Source organism: Neopelma chrysocephalum, unplaced genomic scaffold, assembly GCF_003984885.1.
Source record: "Neopelma chrysocephalum unplaced genomic scaffold, ASM398488v2 Primary Assembly neopelma1_75, whole genome shotgun sequence".
Taxonomy (NCBI): Eukaryota; Metazoa; Chordata; class Aves; order Passeriformes; family Pipridae; genus Neopelma; species Neopelma chrysocephalum.
In genome coordinates, this window is record NW_020897736.1 from 1,101,343 (window position 1) to 1,121,919 (window position 20,577).

General features: G+C 39.9%; 1 protein-coding gene across 7 annotated transcripts in view; it reads right to left on the reverse strand.

Annotated features, from left to right (window-relative positions):
* Positions 1–20,577, reverse strand: part of LOC113969950 (myocardial zonula adherens protein-like) — a 59,980-nt gene that overhangs the window by 14,774 nt on the left and 24,629 nt on the right. For all 7 annotated transcript variants that reach the window (XM_027688336.1, XM_027688329.1, XM_027688330.1 and 4 more), the window contains exons 5-11: positions 20,456–20,569; positions 19,458–19,610; positions 16,459–16,584; positions 15,466–15,594; positions 13,536–13,621; positions 10,939–11,044; positions 364–447 (exon numbers count right to left, since the gene is read on the reverse strand). In XM_027688336.1, coding sequence (XP_027544137.1) covers positions 364–447; positions 10,939–11,044; positions 13,536–13,621; positions 15,466–15,594; positions 16,459–16,584; positions 19,458–19,610; positions 20,456–20,569 — 798 coding nt within the window. The remainder of the gene's footprint in view (positions 1–363; positions 448–10,938; positions 11,045–13,535; positions 13,622–15,465; positions 15,595–16,458; positions 16,585–19,457; positions 19,611–20,455; positions 20,570–20,577) is intronic.

Consider the following 20,577-nt stretch of genomic DNA (forward strand, 5'->3'; position numbering starts at 1 on the left):
AAGAGTGTTGATTGAAAAAATAAAGGAATCCTTAATCCTGGGAAAAAAATAAAAATTAAATCAACAATTTTATTCAGAAGCTTCTGGTTTAAGTCATTATAATACCATTATAAAATTTTAAGTTAAGAAACTTAGCATGAATATTGAGACTTTATTACATACATTCCTCATGTGACTGGTGTCATAAATTTAATTTTCATTTGAAAATACAAATACACATACATATACATAAAATGTAAATGCAAATATATAAATATGCAAGTAAATATGTAAATATACATGCAGATAACACTGGATGACATTGGTTCAAATTTTATTTGGTTTCATAAAATAATCACAATAATATAAAAAGTAATGCCTTACCTCACATTCTAAGAAAGAGATTTTTTCTAAAAGCTGTACTATAAATAATTCCTTTTCTTTTACTTTCTTCCTTAGCATTTCAATCTATGAAGAAAAATGAAGCAAAGACATTTACTTTGATTGGGATGGAAAGAGAAGGAAAAAAACCTAGATACCACAGGAATAAAACATGTTTAATTTTATTGCTCAGCAAGAACCAAATACCTCTAAGTATTCACAAACTGCTTTAATTTGTGGATTAGCTGTCAAATTCAGTGAACTTTTACTAAAGTGAATTGATTCCGTGGAACAGTGAAACCGAAATAAAGGAAAGCTCAGAATACATTCACTTTTCCTGGCAGTCATTCTGCTACATTGATATGCAAGAAAGACCACTTCTAAATACTTGGGGCAAATTTTCCAGGCACTCTCCCCAGTCACTTGTTAACTCTATATCCTAAAACCTGTGTTGTCAACAAACATTAACATCCCTTCAAAAACATCACTGTCAAACTTTTTCAGTATGTGTGAAATGTGATGAGTAGAAATATTCTCATCCTGCTAAAGGAGAAAGATAAAATACTCAAGGTACAGTAATGAAAACCACAGCACTACTGTCACCCTCCCAAACATTTACTGGATGTTATAAAACATTTAAATCAAAATGCACAGAACCATGAAAAATATGAAGCAAAACAAATGCATAAATAAAAAAAACAGGCAGATATTACACCAACTGAAATTTAATTTAGTCTCCATGACTTCAGTTACCACATCTCATTGACACAGTGATCAGTTTTCACTTGGAAGAGATAAAATGCAAACACCATACAGTGTTTTCAGCTGAACAGTTACAGAATACAGGAGTGCTGTCATCATCCAGCTTTCTCAAAATCAGGTATTTCCCTTCTTTCTCTTTTAGTTTGAAGTCATGTAAAACCACCCATGTCATCTAAAGCTAAGATCATTTCAGTTTGCAACTCACAGAAACACAAAGCTTGTGGCATTTTCACAAAATCTTAAAACATATCTTGATTTTCATATTTAATTACAACTTTGTTTATCAGTATGACTAAATGAGGTCAGCTATGTCTTTGCTGGTTCAATAGCTTCAGTCCTGCTAATAAATTCCACTTCAGAAAGATAAACTCTTCTTTTAGGACTTTCAAGTGGATCTTCTCTATTAATATTCTGTTCTCCTACTATGCACACAAGGATATAATATTCATACCACTAATCAGTGCAGCACAAAGAAAGCCAAAGCCAAGCACAGCTGTGTTATCAGGGGAGGGGTTTGCCCTGACACACAGCAATTCTTGTTATTGAAAGGAATCAACCCCCTCAGCTGCTTGGTCTGGTTTTTACATCAAACACAAAATATTTCTGCTTCCAAAGAAGTGATCAAATTATCTGTCATCCAAAAGCAAGACCAAACTCTTGTGTTTCGTAGCCATTTACCTTAAGTTATATTCACTCCATGACACAAAGGTTCTAAGACATGAAATAAACTGTGACCCTAACCATTATGTTTACCAGTATTAGGTACAAACAGATTTTGTGTAAGTAAAAATTAAACTTATGAGAAGACACAAACTCCCTAAGGTATTTTAACTGGAATAGTCTAAAGGCAAAAATGAGCATGGACACCTTAAAGTCTAACAGAGAATACAAAGAGCAACACCTTGACAAACAGCTTCCTCCCCTTCCCAAACACAAAACTGAACTCCAAAAAGACATTTTGCAGTTTGGTGAGAGTGTCCCAAGGAGCAGCTGCTGCCCCAGCCACAGCAGCACTCCCTGCCTCACTGGGACATGTTTACATACACAGAACCCATTAAATCAACCTCTTAGTCCCTCTGAAGAATTACACCAGGTTTTTAAAACATGCTTTCCCTTCTGCAGACAATGTGGTCCCTGTACCATCATGTGCTCCAGGTCCCAGTCCAGCAGCAAACCAGAATGGGGAGGTTGGACCCTGCAGGTCACAGAATGAGCAGCCTGGCAATTGTGTCACTCAGAGAACACCTTTGGGGGGATCTTTAGGAACTCACAGGCACAGCCACACAGACAGAATCCATTCCAGGAGAAATCAATTCAGGAGTGGGTAAAAGGAGAGGCTGTTTCAGCACAGTCCTGCTCCCTGTGAGGCCACTGCTGAAGGAAAGCAGGGCCAGGATGGTTCAGGAATGCTGCACCCCCAGACATGTGGCCAAATAGTTGTCTCAGCAGCTACTGTATTCCAAGGGCTGAAATAAGTGGCCTGACACAAATGACACATCCCATCAGAGTAATTTACTATATAAAAAAAGTTTATTTACTGAGTAAGGACTCGAGTACACATCATCTTACACCATTAGCACCAGACCAGGAGTGAACCTGATTTGATTAACCCTTGAGGGGATTTGTCACAGAAAACCAGGGAAAATATGAATAACTTTAAGGAATTATATTATTACTCTATTAAATAAAAAAAGCCCAAAGCCCAAAAATCCAAGTCTTGAGAGTATCTTTGCTTCAAGGAGCAGCCTAAAGCAAGAGAACAACTAGCAGGTGACAGAGCAATAGATTTTGACTTTGGGTTGAATGTAAAGTAAGGAGGAAGAGAGGAGAAGTAAGATAGGTCCTACACAATACTGAATTCCAGGCCTGAGTGGTGGCCAGAATTGTCTGGTCAGAATAGCCAGAAACAAATCAGTTCAAGCCAAAGGCTCTCAAATTCCACGGACTGACTCAGGTATCCAACTCATTTCTGGACTGACTCCAGGATAAAATTATCACCAAAATGTTCCTGTGTTTTCTTTGGTCAATACCCCAGGCCTGTACTCCACCTCATCCTTGCTGTGTGTGCAGACTTCAGCATTTCAGCTCGCTCCCAGCTCAGCAACTTGCTCCCAAATCTGGCTTTTGCACAAGTCCCCTCTCAGATTTCTTCATGATTTTCCACATCACTATTCAGGTGCATCCTTCAGGCTCTCTCTCCCACCCTTCTCTCAAAGTGCCCAAACAGACTTTCCCTAGCACTTAACTCTTGACCTGACTTGCATCATTAGGACTCCACACTACTACCAGTGTTTCCATAAACTTCATGCCCACATTAAGCAGTCAAACACAACTGGCAACCTACTTAGAAATATCATTTACATTAATGACCCACTCATTCCTTTCAAAGCAGCTCTGCTAACAGTAAAATTGTAACTTTAGCAACCCTGGGCCATGGAGTCACCCTTTTCCCTACCACTTAATTCTCTCTTCCCTCCCCCACCCCACTGCATTCATTGCTCCTGCCCATTCCAAAACTGGGAAGGGAAAAGGTACAAGGCCCAAGCTACAGTTTGTCATTTACCAGGTCTGTGAGTGAGTTGAGGGGCATCATGTGCTCTGAGGCCATCCCAGGAGCTGGGCAGCATTGCCACAGTGCCACAGCAGGCAGGAGGGATGAACCCCAGGCTCAGGCAGTCCCAGGGCTGCTCAGGAGCTCTGTGCAGGGTGAACGTGAGCTCAGCCCTTCGGCCACCCCACCTCCCTCCCCAGCATTTCACTGGGGGCACAGGAAGGGCACCTCATCTCTCCCCATCCTGGCACCATGCACGAAGTTCCCTGCAGGTTGTGCTGGGTGTGCAGCTTGCATTTCACATACCCACTGCAATTTCTAATGATCTGAATCAGCACGGAAGGCCCCACATGAATCATCCTGAAATTATCCATTGGCTCAGGACTCACATTGTCTTGCACTTCTTTTCAAGCTCTCTCCTGCTTGTTTCCATCCTGTTGCTGTTACCAGCTCTGTGGTTTTGCCTCCTTCCGAAACCTTGAGATCCTTTCTCTCAAACTCCCTCAGTCTCCAGACTGTCACCTTATTTTGTGGTAACTCCCAGAAAATTCAATTCTTGTTCATCCCATCAACAAAGATCTATTTCTTTCTCACTAATGCACCTCACAGAGTCTCCAAATACCAAACACTTGTCATGGTACTTGAATGGGATGTGTAAATTCTTTCTAGGAAGAGCTGCACTTCTTTGTCTTGCACCACCAAGCAACTAAACTTTGTTTCACTAAGACAGAAAGTGAGATATAAGAGTCAACACCATTAAACCAATCTCATGGATAGAACACCTAAGAACAGTCAAGAGGAGAATTGCAAGACCTAAAAGAAAGAGTCCTTAAAGAAATGCTGGAGATGCAAGTAGTGGTATTAGAAGGGAAAGTCAACAGAATTACAAAGTTATTAAAGCAGAAGGAAAGAGCATCTTAAGAGTAAATTAAAATGATGTCCATTTGCAGAGTTTTTATAAAGAAAGCCTGAAATAGAAAACTTTATTTTATTCTGTGTACTCAGACACAGATCTGGAGGCTTAAAATATACAGTGATTTACTGGATTGGAACAGATCCAGCTATTAGGTAAACTCAGTCAACATTTACAACTTGATATTACCATCCACTAGTTTAAAATATTTATCAGAACATGACAGTTTTAACACATTTAAGTATGATATATTATTCAAGTATACTGTATTTTCCTTATTCATCTCCTATTAATGGATTGGGCATCTGTAACACTGATACAGAGACATGAACAAACTGGTCATAAATATGACTAAACACAGGACAAACATGCTACACAGCATCACAAAGCAAGACAGACAAGGCATTGCAACATCAGCCTGAACTCTCAGAGGTAATTCCTGTACAAGGAGAACAGGATTTTCCTCAGTCCAATATTTCACTGGACCTTAAGTGATATTTATCAGAGGCTAGACAAGAGTGTTGAAATTTTTCCAGGGAACAACAATACAGCAAACAGGGATAAGCACCTTCGCCTTTTAACCCTCCCTAAATCACTTGAGCAACCCATCAATACTTTCTGTATTTTGAAACTCACATTGTATTTAATGAAAAAGTAACAACTGATTGATTGGAGCTAATGCACCAACTTCCAGACCTTCCTAAACCAACGAGCTGCAGGAACACGTGAGGCCAGGCTTTGATGCCCCTGTATTGCCAAAGCAGGCCCTGGGCTGGGATCCCTGATGAGTTACAGACATTGGCTCCCTGTCTGCAGTCCAACCACCTCTTGAAGAGCTACCTTAGTAATGGGTAAGCTTTCTAATTAAGGACTTGGCCAGGCAGTTCCCAGCTGAAAGGGCTGATGTTATGCATGTGTAAACACTCTCACCAAACCCCAGCAGTGACTCTACTCCTGCCAATAGATAAGCAATGTACTGCTTGCTCCAGTCCACTGAGGGATGCCAAACACTTGAACTGGGGAGAGGGGGAGCTCCCAAGGTGGGTTTCTCTTTCTACATTTCTTGTTTGTGTTTTTGTTGGTGTTTGTTTTTATGGTAGGTACTATACAATGCAGATTTTGGTTAATACAAATTTGGCATCTGTCTATTGCTGGTGATTCCATCTTCTCACTGTATCCTTCTGTGCAGCTTCCTTTACTTGACCTTGAAACTCTTCTTCCATATTAGAACAAGGAAATTTTCCTATATATCTGGAGATGGAGTATCTTGACACAGATGTTTCCAGATGGTTAAGTCTTTGGTAGAAAAATTTCTTCTTTATTCCCCACTTGTGCAATATAAAGTATCTTCTGTATTTGGGACATCATTTGCTCATTTGTACTTTGTCCTTTCATGCAAGTCTCTTCCACAACAGAACAGGAGACAGCTTCTCCCTGGTGTTTGGTCACCATTTATTATCCAAGGAATCTGAGACTAAAGCTGGAGAACAGCTCATGGGCCATGACCTAGAGACAGTTCAATTCAGTAGTTAGGGGAATTTCATGTGAAATCTGAGTTCTGTAGATAATTTCTTGTCATGAAATCAAATATCCTTTTCTCTTCAGACCCCGTCAGAACAGCTTCCTATATCTGCATCAACCCACTCACCTTGCTTACAAAATGTTAATGCTTATTTCCTTCCCTCTCCTGCTTCTCAACAATGAAACCATATTACATATAAAATAAGCTTATTGTGCAATGAAACTGCAATCCATTTCAATGGCAGTTGCACACATCTCAAAACTAAAGTTCTCTTCATTCTCTCCAGGCTTGAAACTGAGATCAAGCCCCAAAATAATTGTGCTGCTGATCTAAAATCACTATTCTGCATTTCATGTATCTTACACCAAACTCACATTTCCTACACTGGCACAGGGTGAAGTGGCTGACTGTATCGAATAGATACCTCAAAGACAGCTCTCACCCCTCACAGAACAAGAGCAATTTCAACCCTGAAAGAAACAATGTGGTAGCAGCTTTCCCTGCCCTCCCATGGCACCTCTGTGCCTCCACCTGCCTGCCCAATTCTGCCTCTGCAGTGGAAACTTCTTAGCAGAAGGGCCTGAAGTTTTTGTGCCTCCATCTCTGACCTAAGAGTCTCCCTGCAGATTCTTCCTCTCAAACTGTCTTTGAAAAATCTCTCTCTACCCAGCCACACTTTAAGATAACTACAAAGGCAAGGGCTAAAAAACCCCTGAGCTTTGGGTGACCCACTGTGGCCATCTGTCTCTTCTCACGCTTTCTTTTAAAGCCTGCAATGTACAAATAGTGTGAGGAAAGGGCTGGGTTTCTAAACACCTGCCAAATGAGGGTCCTGCACTTTCAACTGCCAGCACTTCATTTAAAATGTACTACACTAAGCTGTGAACAAACAGATTTATTTAACAAACGAGCTCAACACAGGGATAAATCTGTCAGCCTTAAATCATCTGCAATACCTCTCTAATGAGAACATGAGGCTTTAAGACTATGCAGACTATGACTTTCTACTCAGCTAGTGCACCTAATGGGCTGCAGTCTTGGCTCTCACAGCAGACAATCCCTACAAGGCTGAAAAATGGATGTGAATCAGACCTAACATACAGAGATGTTGAAAGTACCAACACCAGCAAACTTCCATTTTATTTCTTCCATTTATTTTTCTTCTGGAAGTTCTTTGCTGTGCTACTATTTAATTTATGACTGGTTGGACTAGAACAAGTTGAAGAATGTTCTATTAATGCCTGAGATGGAAGGATTTATTTTCAGAAAAAAAAATTAGAAGCAAATGATGTCTTTGCCAAGGAGTATAAGCACACTGAGTTGTGATTCTCCTTCTCTGCCTGGGCTCAGTTCCCTAGACCACATGGCCACTGCACTCAGCACCAACAAGATGGGACCTACGAGGAGGAAGGTGTTAAATACTCTTTCCCTCCACGGCCTCCTACATTTGGTGCTCCTCTGCCAGCATCCCCTTTTCTGCACACCCAAGTTAGGACTGACCACCATCTGCTAACACATTTTAAATGTCATCAAAACAGCACTGGAGGTGTTGCAACTGCCCAGTGCTTCACAAAACTCCACTCTAAAACTTCTCTTTCACTTCCTCCTGACTGCTTGCAGTTCTGTTAAAGAATGCCCTGTTTCTGTTGCTTGCAAGTGATCCATCATCTTTCCCTAAAAGGCCCGAAGAACAATCTATTTTGTGATTTTTTTTCAGCCAAGAGATTCATTTCAGTACTTGTTCAATTCTGACAGTTCTCCATATGAGTTTGAAGCAGCATATCTTGTTTGTTTAGCACCCCTTTGCAGTGATGTTCATTTCTCCAATTTGTCTAAATTGGAGATGGTAACAGCACGAACCCCTGATTTACAGTGAAAGAATAAACCCATTATTTATATTTCAGATTTGTGTCCAATGATACTAAGATAAATACTAAACAAAGCTCATCCCTAGTCAAGCAAGCACAGGCTTGGCCATCTTTCTCACCCAGCAGTTCATGCAGTAGCTTGTTCATGTTTCAGCTTCTAACAAAAGCACTGCCAATAATTTTGTCTCTTTCCTTTCTTCACACTTCTCTCCTGAGTTTCCCAGGTCAGCCTGTTCAGTCTGCTCTCATACCACAGAGCAGCTCAGCATTTCAGAGAGCAGGATTTCTCACTGCTTCGATCATTCTTTCTCAATTATTTAAATGCAAGTTATCAATCATTATAATACCCTCATAAATCCTAAGATGGCATGTTATTTTACAGATACTAACCATGAAAGTATTGCAATAATGAGTAACACAACAGGGGTTTGTGACACCTTTCTAGGTATTCTTCCCCATTACATTCTGCAATCAGTTTAGTGCAGAGGGGGTATGTGCTTAATCCTGATGTACATGTTTTCTCGGACTTAAATAGTAATGCAGTCTTCCCTATTTACTCTAGAAAGTATTTTCAGTGCTGCTACTCACTAGTTTTTAACTTAATTCAGAACAGACCCTTCAGATAGCATTTCCTTTCGGTATTTTTGTTGAAGATTTCTCAGCTTCTACAGCATAGTCAGCAAGTGTTGCTTAAAATGCACCTAAACACACTTATCAAATATTACATAGAAAAGAGCACAAAATCATGAAAAACACCACATGCTTGGATGGCTGAGGGCACTCACATCTGCAATGCTTTTTCTCTTTCCCCATGATGGACAGCTACTCTTCTGTTCACTACTAAAGCTGCTAATTTTAGGCCTCTAATTAGGAGTTTGGTTTAAAATAGTGCATGCCAACTGTATTGCGGGTATTCCCTCAAACACAGTACAAACACAAGCCACAAACAGAACACAATTAAAAAAACAAACCACCAACACTAAATGCCTAATGTATGTGGTACCATCTGACCTCATCAAACTCCTGGTACAGGAGTCTTTAGCCAGCTCACTAGTGAAAATACAGATGTAGCTACAGATGTTCACGCAGTTCTCAAGGAAACTGAATTAAAAAAAAACTAAAACACACAAGGACTAAAGCAGATAGCAAAAAACCATTCCCTGTGGCTACATGGCAGTCAAGAATTCACACAGAGGCTTAACTGGCTTTGAAAAGCAGGCAGACATCAATTAAAAGCAGACATATTTGACAGGTAAGTAGTGACTGGGTCACGTAACACTCTCCTTGTTAAATGATAACCAGGGACCTAGAAGGGCTTTCTGTGTATATGGAGGCACGAGCAGAGATACATTACAGGGAATCAGCTAAACTGACCCATTAAACCTAATATTTGTGGAATCATAATCATTGCCTCAAGCTTTATTCACTTTTTTTGCCAAAACATCTGACAGAGCTGGAAGGATTTGTTATACCAATGCAGCCCACTAGGGGTCAAGTTACATCCAGCAGTTTAAAAATATATTTAGTAATAAAGGGCAAAATTTAGGCTACCATCCTCCTATATCACTAGAATCATCTGGGTTGCCACATGTATCACAGAGTGACAAGTCCTTTCAAACTTTTCTTTAGAACAAACAGAAAAAATCATAATATGATGGTTGGTGCACAGAGGTACAAAACAGATTAAATAATTGTTCCTATAATCCATTAATTAGATGGATTGAATTATTAGATTGGAGAAGTTTTCCTTAATAGAACACCATAGTATAAAGATTGTTAGTTCAGTTTTAGACCAGCTATGATGCTTGAAAATAGTGACAATGGCAAGCTGAGCTAAAAACAAAACCTCAAGACTTGATATGTCTGATATGACAGAAGAACTTTATTCTTCTGTGTAAAAGACACTTAGTATCACACATCTGATCATACAGCGGGACTACATAAGAATCTTGTAAAACAAAACAGATAGAAGTAAATATATATATAAATACCACCTTGACAAAAATGGAACAACCATGTCTGATCAGAAATCCTGTAACAGCACACTGTGAATGCAGAAAGAATGCCTTAGATTTGAGTGGTTTCCAAACATATGATTTTGTGAGTGTAAGAAGTCCAAATACAAATAAAAGACATTTCACAAAGGCCTATTCTCTGTGGAATAGGAAGGCTTGTGTAATAGAACTCTCAGTCTGCCTTATAAAGCTCCAATTTAAAACTTAATTTACCTATTTCCATGTCATTCTTTCATCCATTTGGAGAAACAGAAATGTTTGCAGTTAAAGCCTTCTGACAGTGAAACAGTTTCCTGACACATAGGTAGCCTGTAACTTGAAGCAGCTACCCAGCAAAATTCCACTTAAAATTTTACAGGAAATTATATCAGCTAAGATGGTGTCCCAAGACCAGGGTAAAAAAAGATGAGTGGTGAAAAACTGTGTTTGCAGGCCTATTTCTGTGAGGAAACACATTAAGAAAACAAAAATAAAATAAAATAAAATAAAATAAAAACAAAAAAAAAACAAAACACACACACAAAATAAAAACAAAAACAAACAAAAAAAACCCACTCCAAAACCAAAAGAACAAAACATTAAAGGTCAGGTTTTGCCTTTCACTTCTGTACAGGAAGGAGACCTTTAATGAGTAGCCTGCATTGTGTCAGCAGGTACCCTCTGAATGGTTCAAATTGAGTTGCAAGTCGCATGTTGCATTTCCTGAACTACCACAAAAAGTTCCAGAATCAGTGTCAGCCCAGAGATCACAGCTCACAACCCACAGCCACTGCATTAAACTGCTTTCCCCTCATCTTTCTGCCTCACTCCCTGCAGATGCTCAACTCATCTTCCATTGGAACTGAGGTGCCATAAGGAAACTGCACACAGGACAGAGTTCCCTTTGGAACATTTACTAAAAGAATCGGTGTTCCCCAAGGGCTCAGAGTTGTTTTACTAGGTCTCACCTCCTCGACCATATGCTTGACTTTCTTCTGCTGGCAGTGCACCATGTCATCCAGATGTTTGATTCTCTCCCTCAGGCTGGCTGCCACCTCCTCCAGGTGCTGGGACCTAGCAAAGCATGCAAGAGTCAAGCATTTCAGTGGGGAGCTGTGCAGGATAAGCAAAACAAGAACAATCCCCATAATTCACCATAAATCAGGATAGGCTAGTCAAATTCCACTGACAGATGTCAATTTGTCCAAAGTACGTTTTATTTTTAATGGTAATCTCAGTCCAAGTGCCTGTCTCCACCCAAGTTTACTCACCTTTGTCTTGCATACTGGCACTCTTACTCAGAGCCCAAAGTGCTGACAATTAAACAATGTGACAAAACTCATCTCAAGGTGTGTTTTTCCTTTAGGTGAAAGGCTTTTAGACATCTAGATCTTTATCATTAGAAAGACACATTTAGCCTGACTTATTACCACCTACAAACGTTTTGGAAATGTGTACTGAATAAAAGCCAGGAAGCAGGTCTGCTTTCAAAGCTGTCTTACTGCAGGAAAGCCTTGAGTCAAGAATTTGGCAGAGCTGCCAACAGCAGCAGAATGTTAACTGGAGTGGTATTAACTCATCAACAGTCAGCAGGAATTGTGACTGTTTTAAGTTTGTACATGACTCTTCAGATAGATCCTACATTTCTCTCTTTAACACAGAAATTGAACACCCACAGAATTCCTGCCCCAGGTTGGTTTGTCAGCTTGTCAGAAAAGTAGTTTTAGAATATGCAAAGAAACAGGAGTGAAGCTTTTTAATAAATATTTGGCTCGCTGGCCATGGGAGACTCCATTTTTATCTGAATGTACAGTTCTTAAAATTCTTCAAAGAACACAATGACTTGCTTACAAAATAAACTTCTGTACTCTAAGGTACAGGACTGGACAGAATTTGAGAAGTGGAGGAGGGGAATCAAAAACAAAAAGGCTTTTTTCATCTTGGTCTGTGCACAGCAGAAGAAACTGTTGAAGCTGCAAATAGAACTACCATTCTGAGACAAAGCAGCAGATGGCAAACTCTAAGACATGATTCCAGTGAATGACTGAATTGTATCCTGTTTCCCCCAAAAAGTCTCTATTAACAGTGAAGCACTCCACAGAAATTTAACTGCAGCACTTTGACAAGGATCCAAAAAATTCAAACCATTGCTGCAGGTTTTTCAGTTGTGAGTATTAAGGTCTCACAAAACTGCAATTTGTGTTTTTGATTGGAATTTTAACACATATGTAGCCTCTCATTGAAAGATTCAGAATTGTAAGCGTGGATAGCAATGGAGAAATGGAACAGATATCCATCCTCAGGTGGAGATCGAGTGTCTGGTCAGGTGCAGATAGGTAAAGAGAACTTAAGAAGAGACTTCAGCATCACCTGAACATAGATTCATTGCTTACATAGCATAGACTGCAACTGTGAGCTTGCTTGCATTGCACAAACTCCTGCCTCAGCATTGCCTTTCCCCTCTCACTGCAGTGTAACTTTTCACACTGAAAAGGGTTCACTGAAGCGAGAAGAGTCTGTGTTATTCAGAGGTAAAGGAAGAAAGCAATTATCTTTCATCTCCATATTCTATGTTGCTGAACATCTGTTCACTTTAAATTATTATTTTAACAGGCTGCTGTGAAAAGCCATCCTTGCCCTGACACCAGAGAAGCTGGTCACAGATCAACACAAGCACGCAGTGAGGGGCTCTCAGCAGGAACCTCATTTTATGTTTATACATCCTAAAGAACAGCAGGATGCCAAACCCCTTGAAACTGAATTTCTGGGTGCCACAGAACCATGAGTAGTAATCAAGTACAGTTATTCAGTCTCTGGTTTATCTTTACCCGCTCAAGCAGTGCCATATAAACCTTTGCGTGGCAGATACAATTTTCACTCCAATTGCAGCTACTCTGTTTCAGTGCTGGACAGAATTCTCTTGGAACTTTGCCTCTGACTTTGCTTGAAGCTTTCTTTTGCCTGGTCATGGTGCTCTGTCAGGCTCAAAGAAGCAGTTATGGATGTACATGCCACCTGTGGGCAGAATCATCAGACCTGCCCCTCCAAGCCTCAAATCTATTTCCCCCTCTACCTCTTTTATACAAGAGACACCCCTGGCAGTCATATGCAAAACTCTTGCTCTCCCCAAGAGTTCATATTTACAAAGGGGATGTCCTGCAGCTTAATACAGGATACAGAATGTCTCGTTGTTTAATTCTCTGTTGAGCAGTCCAGAAGGAGATCATGAAAGTATTCACAGTCAGGATCACACTGTGCTGAATTTGGGAATGCGGATTTAAGAAAAATGCAATCCACAAATATGCCACAGCTTGTTCTATCTACAATGTACTCTGCATATCTGCAAAAAAACTTTTCAGGAAAGACGCATTGAAGGTTTTGTTGCTTTGTTGCAAAAATTATTCATCTTGGTATTTTACATGTAAATAAACCTACGTTCAGATAGACAATCCCTGTCAGACTCCAGTTTTTAAGTTAAAAAAGTAAAATTGACGTCTTCAAAAACAACCCATCCCCTGAAGTTTCCTAGCAATATTACAAGTTCCACAGACAAGATATATCTCACCTTTCACTGTCGGAGTTGTTTTCAGATTTCGCTCCATATATTTGTATTTCATTCAATTCAAGCTGTTTTTGCAGCTGCTGACGCTCCTAAACAAGAAATGTTATCCTTCAGTTCTCCATGTGTCAAAATGTAAAGGCTTCACAAAGCATATTTCATTGCAATTCAAAACATCATTTGTGAAATTAAAAGAGAAACTGATTAACCAAAATTCATGCATTTCCTACAGCCAAGGAGCACAGAATGCATAATAATAAAATCAAATTCCCAGCTATGCATGGAAATAAGATCAGAGCTTTCAATTTTCTATTTGAAGATGTATGGCTGTACTTGAAACTGAATTTTTTTAATAAAAAGTTGAGTCATCAAAATCTTTAACTACATAAATGTCAAATTGCCCATGTTATCTCTCCAAGAAGATGTCTCAATCCAAGGCTGAGATAAAAGGTGTCGCTGTATTTTTTTCCCCCAAAACATTCCTGTTTATTTTTAAGTGTGCAGCAGCACAGTGCTTGTGAAGATCTATGAGGACTTGGGGACTGAGTCAAAACAAGTTAACAGAGAAGTAAATCTGTTATCCACTTTAATGGGAATTTAAGAAGCATTCAGCCATATTCAGCAAGCATCAGCCAGATAAGAGCAAATTAAATAAATAATGAGAAGAAACTCATTGGTACTTCTGAACTCCATTGCAATCCTTTATTCACTGTGGAACACTTAACAAGTTGTAGGCTGAAGCCCAGATGAAGTTACTGGAGCCACTAAAGGGGGATATTGAGCTGAACAATTTCTCACTGTAGTCACTAATTCTACTCACAGATTTGCAGGTATTAGACAAAGGGGGCTCAATGCACATTAGACTAACCGGTCAAGCCAACTGGCTTATAAAAACCTGTTTCTCAGTAAAATACTGAGATTAAACATGTTACTAGACTGAAGTAAAATTGGTGAAAAAACCCCACTGCATTTGTAAGAACAGAAGATTGTATTCACTCCACTGACTAAAATTCTCTCTGCTCCTGCATTTCAGGTAGCAAGGCACAAACCTCTAAAAGATAAGGAGCTGCCTGCTACTGAATGGAATGAGAAATACCAAAGTACATCCAAGACCATTTCATGGTCACTGCAGCCAAGGCTGCCCTTGAGCTGCACATCCCCCACCAGCCCCTCCTTGTTGGAGAGAACAAGGTCCAGCACAGCACCTCTCCTCGTTGGCTCCTCTGTCACTCAGAGAAGGAAGTTATCAACACATTCCACAGAAAGTTATCAACACACTCCAGGGACCTCAGTTGCTTGTACCCTGCTGCACTGTCCCTCCAGCAGCTGTCTGGGTGGTTGAAGATCCCCATGAGGACCAGGGCTTGTGGATGTGAGGGACACTCCCATCTGTCTGTACACAGCCTCATCTGTCTGTCTGTCTGTCTGTCTGTCTGTCTGTCTGTCTGTCTGTCTGTCAGTCTCCCTGGCTGGGTGGTCTGTAACAGATGCCCCCTATAATGTCACCTGTCCCTGCCCTCCCTTTAATCCTGACCCATAAGCTCTGTCAGCTCCTCATCCATCCTCAGGTGGAGCTCCAGGCACTCCATGGACCTACCACAGCAACACCTGTAAGTGATTTTTGATCATTTATGATTTTTACTTGATTAGGCTTAGACTTTGCACACCAAAGGGAGACTGAATGGTCTTATTAAAGTCTTTCTTTAAAGTAACATTCATTTCCTAAAGAAATGTTGACACCTTAGCCCTGACTGTAAAGAGAACTAGAAAGACAGAACCACCACTTCATCCCAGTGTCTCTGTGGCAGTCCAGGCCTGTTTCTGATCTGAATACAATTCCTAAGATGCAAACAGCAATGGTGTGTCACTGAGCAGCAGAAAAACAACAAGAAGTTAAATTTCCTCCATGCACTGGTGCATCAGCTGACTCTCATACCACTTCCATGCGTTCAATCAGCCTGTCCAGCTCCCCAATTCTCTGGTCTTTTTCCTGGATGCTGGTTTCTGTAATTTGCATCTTCTTATTGGCCTCTTCAATAGCCTTCAGAAGCCGATTTGTTTCCTCCTTCAAATAAGAACATTTACAGTCACATCAGCACCTAATATATTAATGAGGAATTTTTAGTTTTCTTTTCTTCTAGGCTACAGAGCCAGGCTAATAGCTTTTAAGCAAGATCATAGCTTTTCACTACACCCACCCAGAAATCCAGAAGAGCTGTGACCCTAAATGTGAATTACACACAGCAAAAGGCTTGGGGTACTTTGAATACACAGGAATCAGTAAAGAACCATTATGACAATCTGCAAAAAACTTTAACCCATTTCTTAGATTTTTTTTTTCCCTTCTGAGGATGCTGTGAAGTAACAGCTAAGAAAACTATGCTGTTGCAGAAGACAGTTTTTAAAACACCAAAGTTTGCCATGTTTAGTTTTGCACTTTCCTCACATGTAAAGCAATATGAATAGAAAGAGAGAGGAGCATCTATCTTCAATCTCCATCATCATCCATCTCTATCAGTTAAAAAATGCAATTACTAACTGCTCATAGAAAGGTTTTCCTTGGGGCTAAAGGAAACCGAAGAACAGGAAGAGTTCTTGCTCCAGTAGCATCCGGTGAGGTAGTTCCCCCTCTCCTTCCTTAAGTGTCACTAAAATTGGGTACTATATTTTTCTTTTTTTTAGAGAATCAAAAGTTAAAAACCCCAATAACTTCATTCCAAATTTTGAAATCTACATTATCATTAACATTACTATGTTTGAACACATTCTTTTCCTAGTCCCACAACCCCAGAAGTTTGCAAAGGTTGGTAACTATGCCATGACTAATGACAGAGACAGAAGTGAAGGAATACACGTCAGCTCTGGGGTACTGAGTGACTGAGAAACACCCCCAAGCTGAGCACCACTCCTGCAGGCTTGCTGTACGTACCAGCAGGACTTCCTTCTCAGCTTTATGTTTCTGTTCCTCTTCCCGCATCTTTTCCTCATACTGACTGTAGAGTTTTCTTGTCATCTCTCTCATGACTTCAGCATTGGCTTCCTGCGATGCTTCCACCTGTGAGGGAGGAGAGTTGACCCATCAGTCAGTACAGCATTGCTGGCAGCAGGAGAAAGAGAGTTCACATGATGTAAAAATAACACTTTGAGCTTCAGCTCCACCTTGTTACAGAGCTGACATTGCTGAAGCAGATTTCCATTTGCATCAAGACCATTTACAGCATTCTGCCAGCACACACATCACTGCAGCTTGTGGAAGTTACCATTTCATCAAGTTTCAATTTGTCTGAATTTAACCCATTTGCTCATTGCTTATCCAAGGTCAGGCAGTGCCTCTTTGCTGAGCCCTTTCCTTACAGCCTCCAAGTCACCTGGTTTGCTTCCCCACTGAACAGATATTGTCCCCCCCATCCTAGAGAAGCACAGGTTACAGATGGACTAGACTCAATGCCTGTTTCTAAATGGCCATGAACACTCAAAGCAATAATTACTTTATTGCAGTACCCCCTCCCTGCTCTCTCTTGGTTTTTCACATTCTGCTCTTTGTGTAGGCACAAGAACTTAGGTGAGTGACAATGGAGGAAAGCAGATCAGGGAACAATTAAAATTAAAATTAATATTCTCAGTGGTGTGGAAGGGTTAATTTTAAACAGCAGAACCAGATACTTCACTAGAGCTACAGGGAAGAGGGTAAGAATGGTAATTCTGAGACAGGATTTCCTCCTTCTGTTGGCTGAAAACACTGACTGAAACACACCCCCGGTGATTAAACACCAGATAGGAAACTCACAGCTTAAGCCCATCTACTGGATAAACCACAATATAAGCAAAGTAAAATAACTAGTCCAGGACTCAGATCTCTTCCTAGAGATGCTGTGAAACAGCCAATGTTACAGTGAAATCCTGTGGGTGCTACAAAAGTGACAGAAAGAGGAGGAATACGGTGTGATCTGGGAAGAGAATCAAGTGTTCCCTGCTGATCACTACACTTTCCACAGCTACAAAATACATGGTTCTGATGATTAAGGTTTTGGGTTGGTTCTTTTTTTCCATTTCAAGGGCTGCAAGATTTATTAAACCCTTGTGTTGATCTTGCATGGCAGAAACAAACTTGTTCACTACCCTGTGCAAAAACAACGCTGCATTTCATCCTTTGAAAAGGGACTGAGCTCTGAAGGACTCCTCTGGTACTGCCTTTGTCATCTCACCCAGACTGAGCCTGGGGCACTTTATGAGAGGGAGTGGAGTTAAACCAACCTTCCACATCTCAGGAAGCCTGAAAGAATCACATCATTCAGAAAAAGCCAATAATTAAAACCCAGGTTCCTTAAGATACATTGAACTGGAATATGATCTCTGTCCCTGTATCTCCATCTTTCCTTGTCTGTAGCTTGAGCAGTGAGGAAAGTAAAACCAAGCATAAAAAGGCAGATGTATCAGGGCATCTCTTACAATACTCATGAGCAACATCTCCAATCTCAGTTATTATGGTTATATGAATAAACTGAACCTACTTCATAGCCTCATAGGGGTGTTCTTCTATCCAGAATGTAACCATGGTGGACAGTAGTTACTGCTTTTCAACTGTTAACCTCCCAGATTCCTCATGTCCTCTTACATCCACCCCTAGAATTTAAATCCCAGATGTCTTGGCACCTTTGATACATGATTTTATATTTAACTGTCAAAGACAGTAATGAGGTATTTTATTCACTAATTTTGTACTAAAACTGCAAGTTTGAGGGCAAAATTTACACTTTTTGCATATAGAGGCAGGGCATGTATTCTGCAGACCCTGACATGCTGGAAGATAAACAAATCCTTACACATTCAGTAGAACTCAGACTCAAGCTGTGTTTCTCAGCCCTCAGAAGCAGACAAACCTTTCCCTGACTTGTTGATGCATGTCCTTAAGATTATAGTGAAGCCCAAATTTCTGTTTTAAAATCTTAATTGCATCACCTTTGCTTCTTTTATTTGTTTTTTCCCCTCTATTTATTTCCTGCTGACAACAGCAAGTACAAAATAGCCCGACTTTTACAGCCTGTGAAGCTCCACTATAAGAGGAAACTAGAACGTGAATTGTAAGTTGAAATGCACTCATCTTAATGTTTTCTTGTTTAGCCATTCATCATTAAGCATGAATGCAAGTCACTAGACAGCCAAAAGAGGCATTTTCTCTGACAAAATGAAACATGAATAAAGCAGCAGTCGCCTTAATTTCACAAATTTGTCCAAAAAAATTCACAAATTTTTCAAAATTTAAAAATTCTGATACAGTACTATATCCAAATTAGTCTACTTTGAGCAATTTAAAGAGCAACAAAGGTTTGCAGAAGAAGGTGTGGAGGTTTTGTTGGGTTTTTTTGTTGTTTTTTTTTCTGGGCTTATTTTTTTTTGAGATTAAAGGAATACATTTGGCAGATGAGGGGAGAACATGGTCAAGCTTTCTGGCATATAAAACCTTGCAATTTGTGTTTTATTCCCTTGCATTTCTCTGAAAGAAATAGCTTAATTCTCTTTTCAAGATACTTACAGTACTGCTGCCCACATGCTCATAACACTTCACTGATTACCTGTGGTCAATGCCAAGTCAACTCAACACCAGAGAAATTCATATAGCACTGTGTAGAGTTATAATATTCCTTCACTTAATAGAAAAAGATGCTAATAAGCATTTAATGGTTTGAATTTTCATCTGTCAACATCCCTGAATCTTATGTTACATCTCATGTTATGGAAAGTCTGACTGTCATCAGCTGACATTGTTTGTTATTAAACCAGGATCAATTCACAGAAATATGTGAGCTCTAGGGAATGATGAGGGCATGAAGAATGAAGAATCCTTTACAAATAAGGCTAAGGAATTATTTTCACATACTCCTAATGCCCTTACTGTGCAATATTTTTAGGGGAGTTTATATACCACACCTTTAACTTCAGTAACTGATTTTCAATTTGTGCTGTTTCCAGTTGCTTTTGCTTCTCTCTCAGCTTTTCCATAGATTGTTCATGTGTATGTTTTAAATTCCTTATTTGTTCCCTTATGTCAGTGTTCTCCAATGTAACATCCACTAGAGTTTTCTAGAAGAAAGAGGCAAACCACATATTAAAAATCAGAAACAATTTGATGAACTAACACAGTCAAGAGATTATGAAACAGGCGGGACATTCAAAGAGCTTCCTGATGTACTAATGCAGTGTGAACAGTTTTGCAACTTTTAACATTTAAAATTATGGCTTTTGTTGTTGTTAGAAGGTATTTCCATGAGAAATGTGCTCAGTGACATCAAGTCCTGGAACATTATTAAAAAAAAAAAGGAAAGGAGCATGGATACATTTCAGTATGAATAATCTTCCCTTCTTCCCTCCAAGGGCCATGTGACACATATAAAAGGCACTAGACTGAAAAAAACTGTGACAATCAAGAAAGCAGGAACATTAGGTTGTTCAGCTCAGTTACATGAGAATTTGAAAGTCTTTAAAAAAGAACATTCACTCCCACTTTGTCCCTCCCCCTACATTTCCCAGGTATGTAAAGTCTCACAAGTGTTTAGCGTTCAAACGTGCCACTCCCACTTCTGTTAACAACCGAAGGTGGGAACAAGTCAGGAGATGGATCATTTTGCACTATTCAGAACAGATCACATTTTCAGCTCAGATAATTTGTAGAGACACAACTAGTGGCATTGGTCTGCTGCATATCAGTATCTCTTGATTGTACACTATTTTTTAATGGGTTTTTTAAACATAGGTGTTGGAACTTTTTTTTCTTAGTTTCCTAAAGAAGTTGCTTTAGATACCAAAGACAGCACTTTATGGTCTGGTTTAGTGTTAGAATCTCTACCTGCCACCCGTGTTGTAGGTGTGCTTTTCACCCCACGTTAGCAAAGGCAGTTATCAGCTGGGACAGAGCTGTTAAGATGTACCTGCAAGTCTATTGATGCTGATGTCAGGGAGCTGTTCATTTCGCTAAAGCTATCTAAGGCTGCCGCCTGCACTCGCACATGAGTCTCTAAGGATTCCTGATGAGCATTTGTCACCTGAGCAG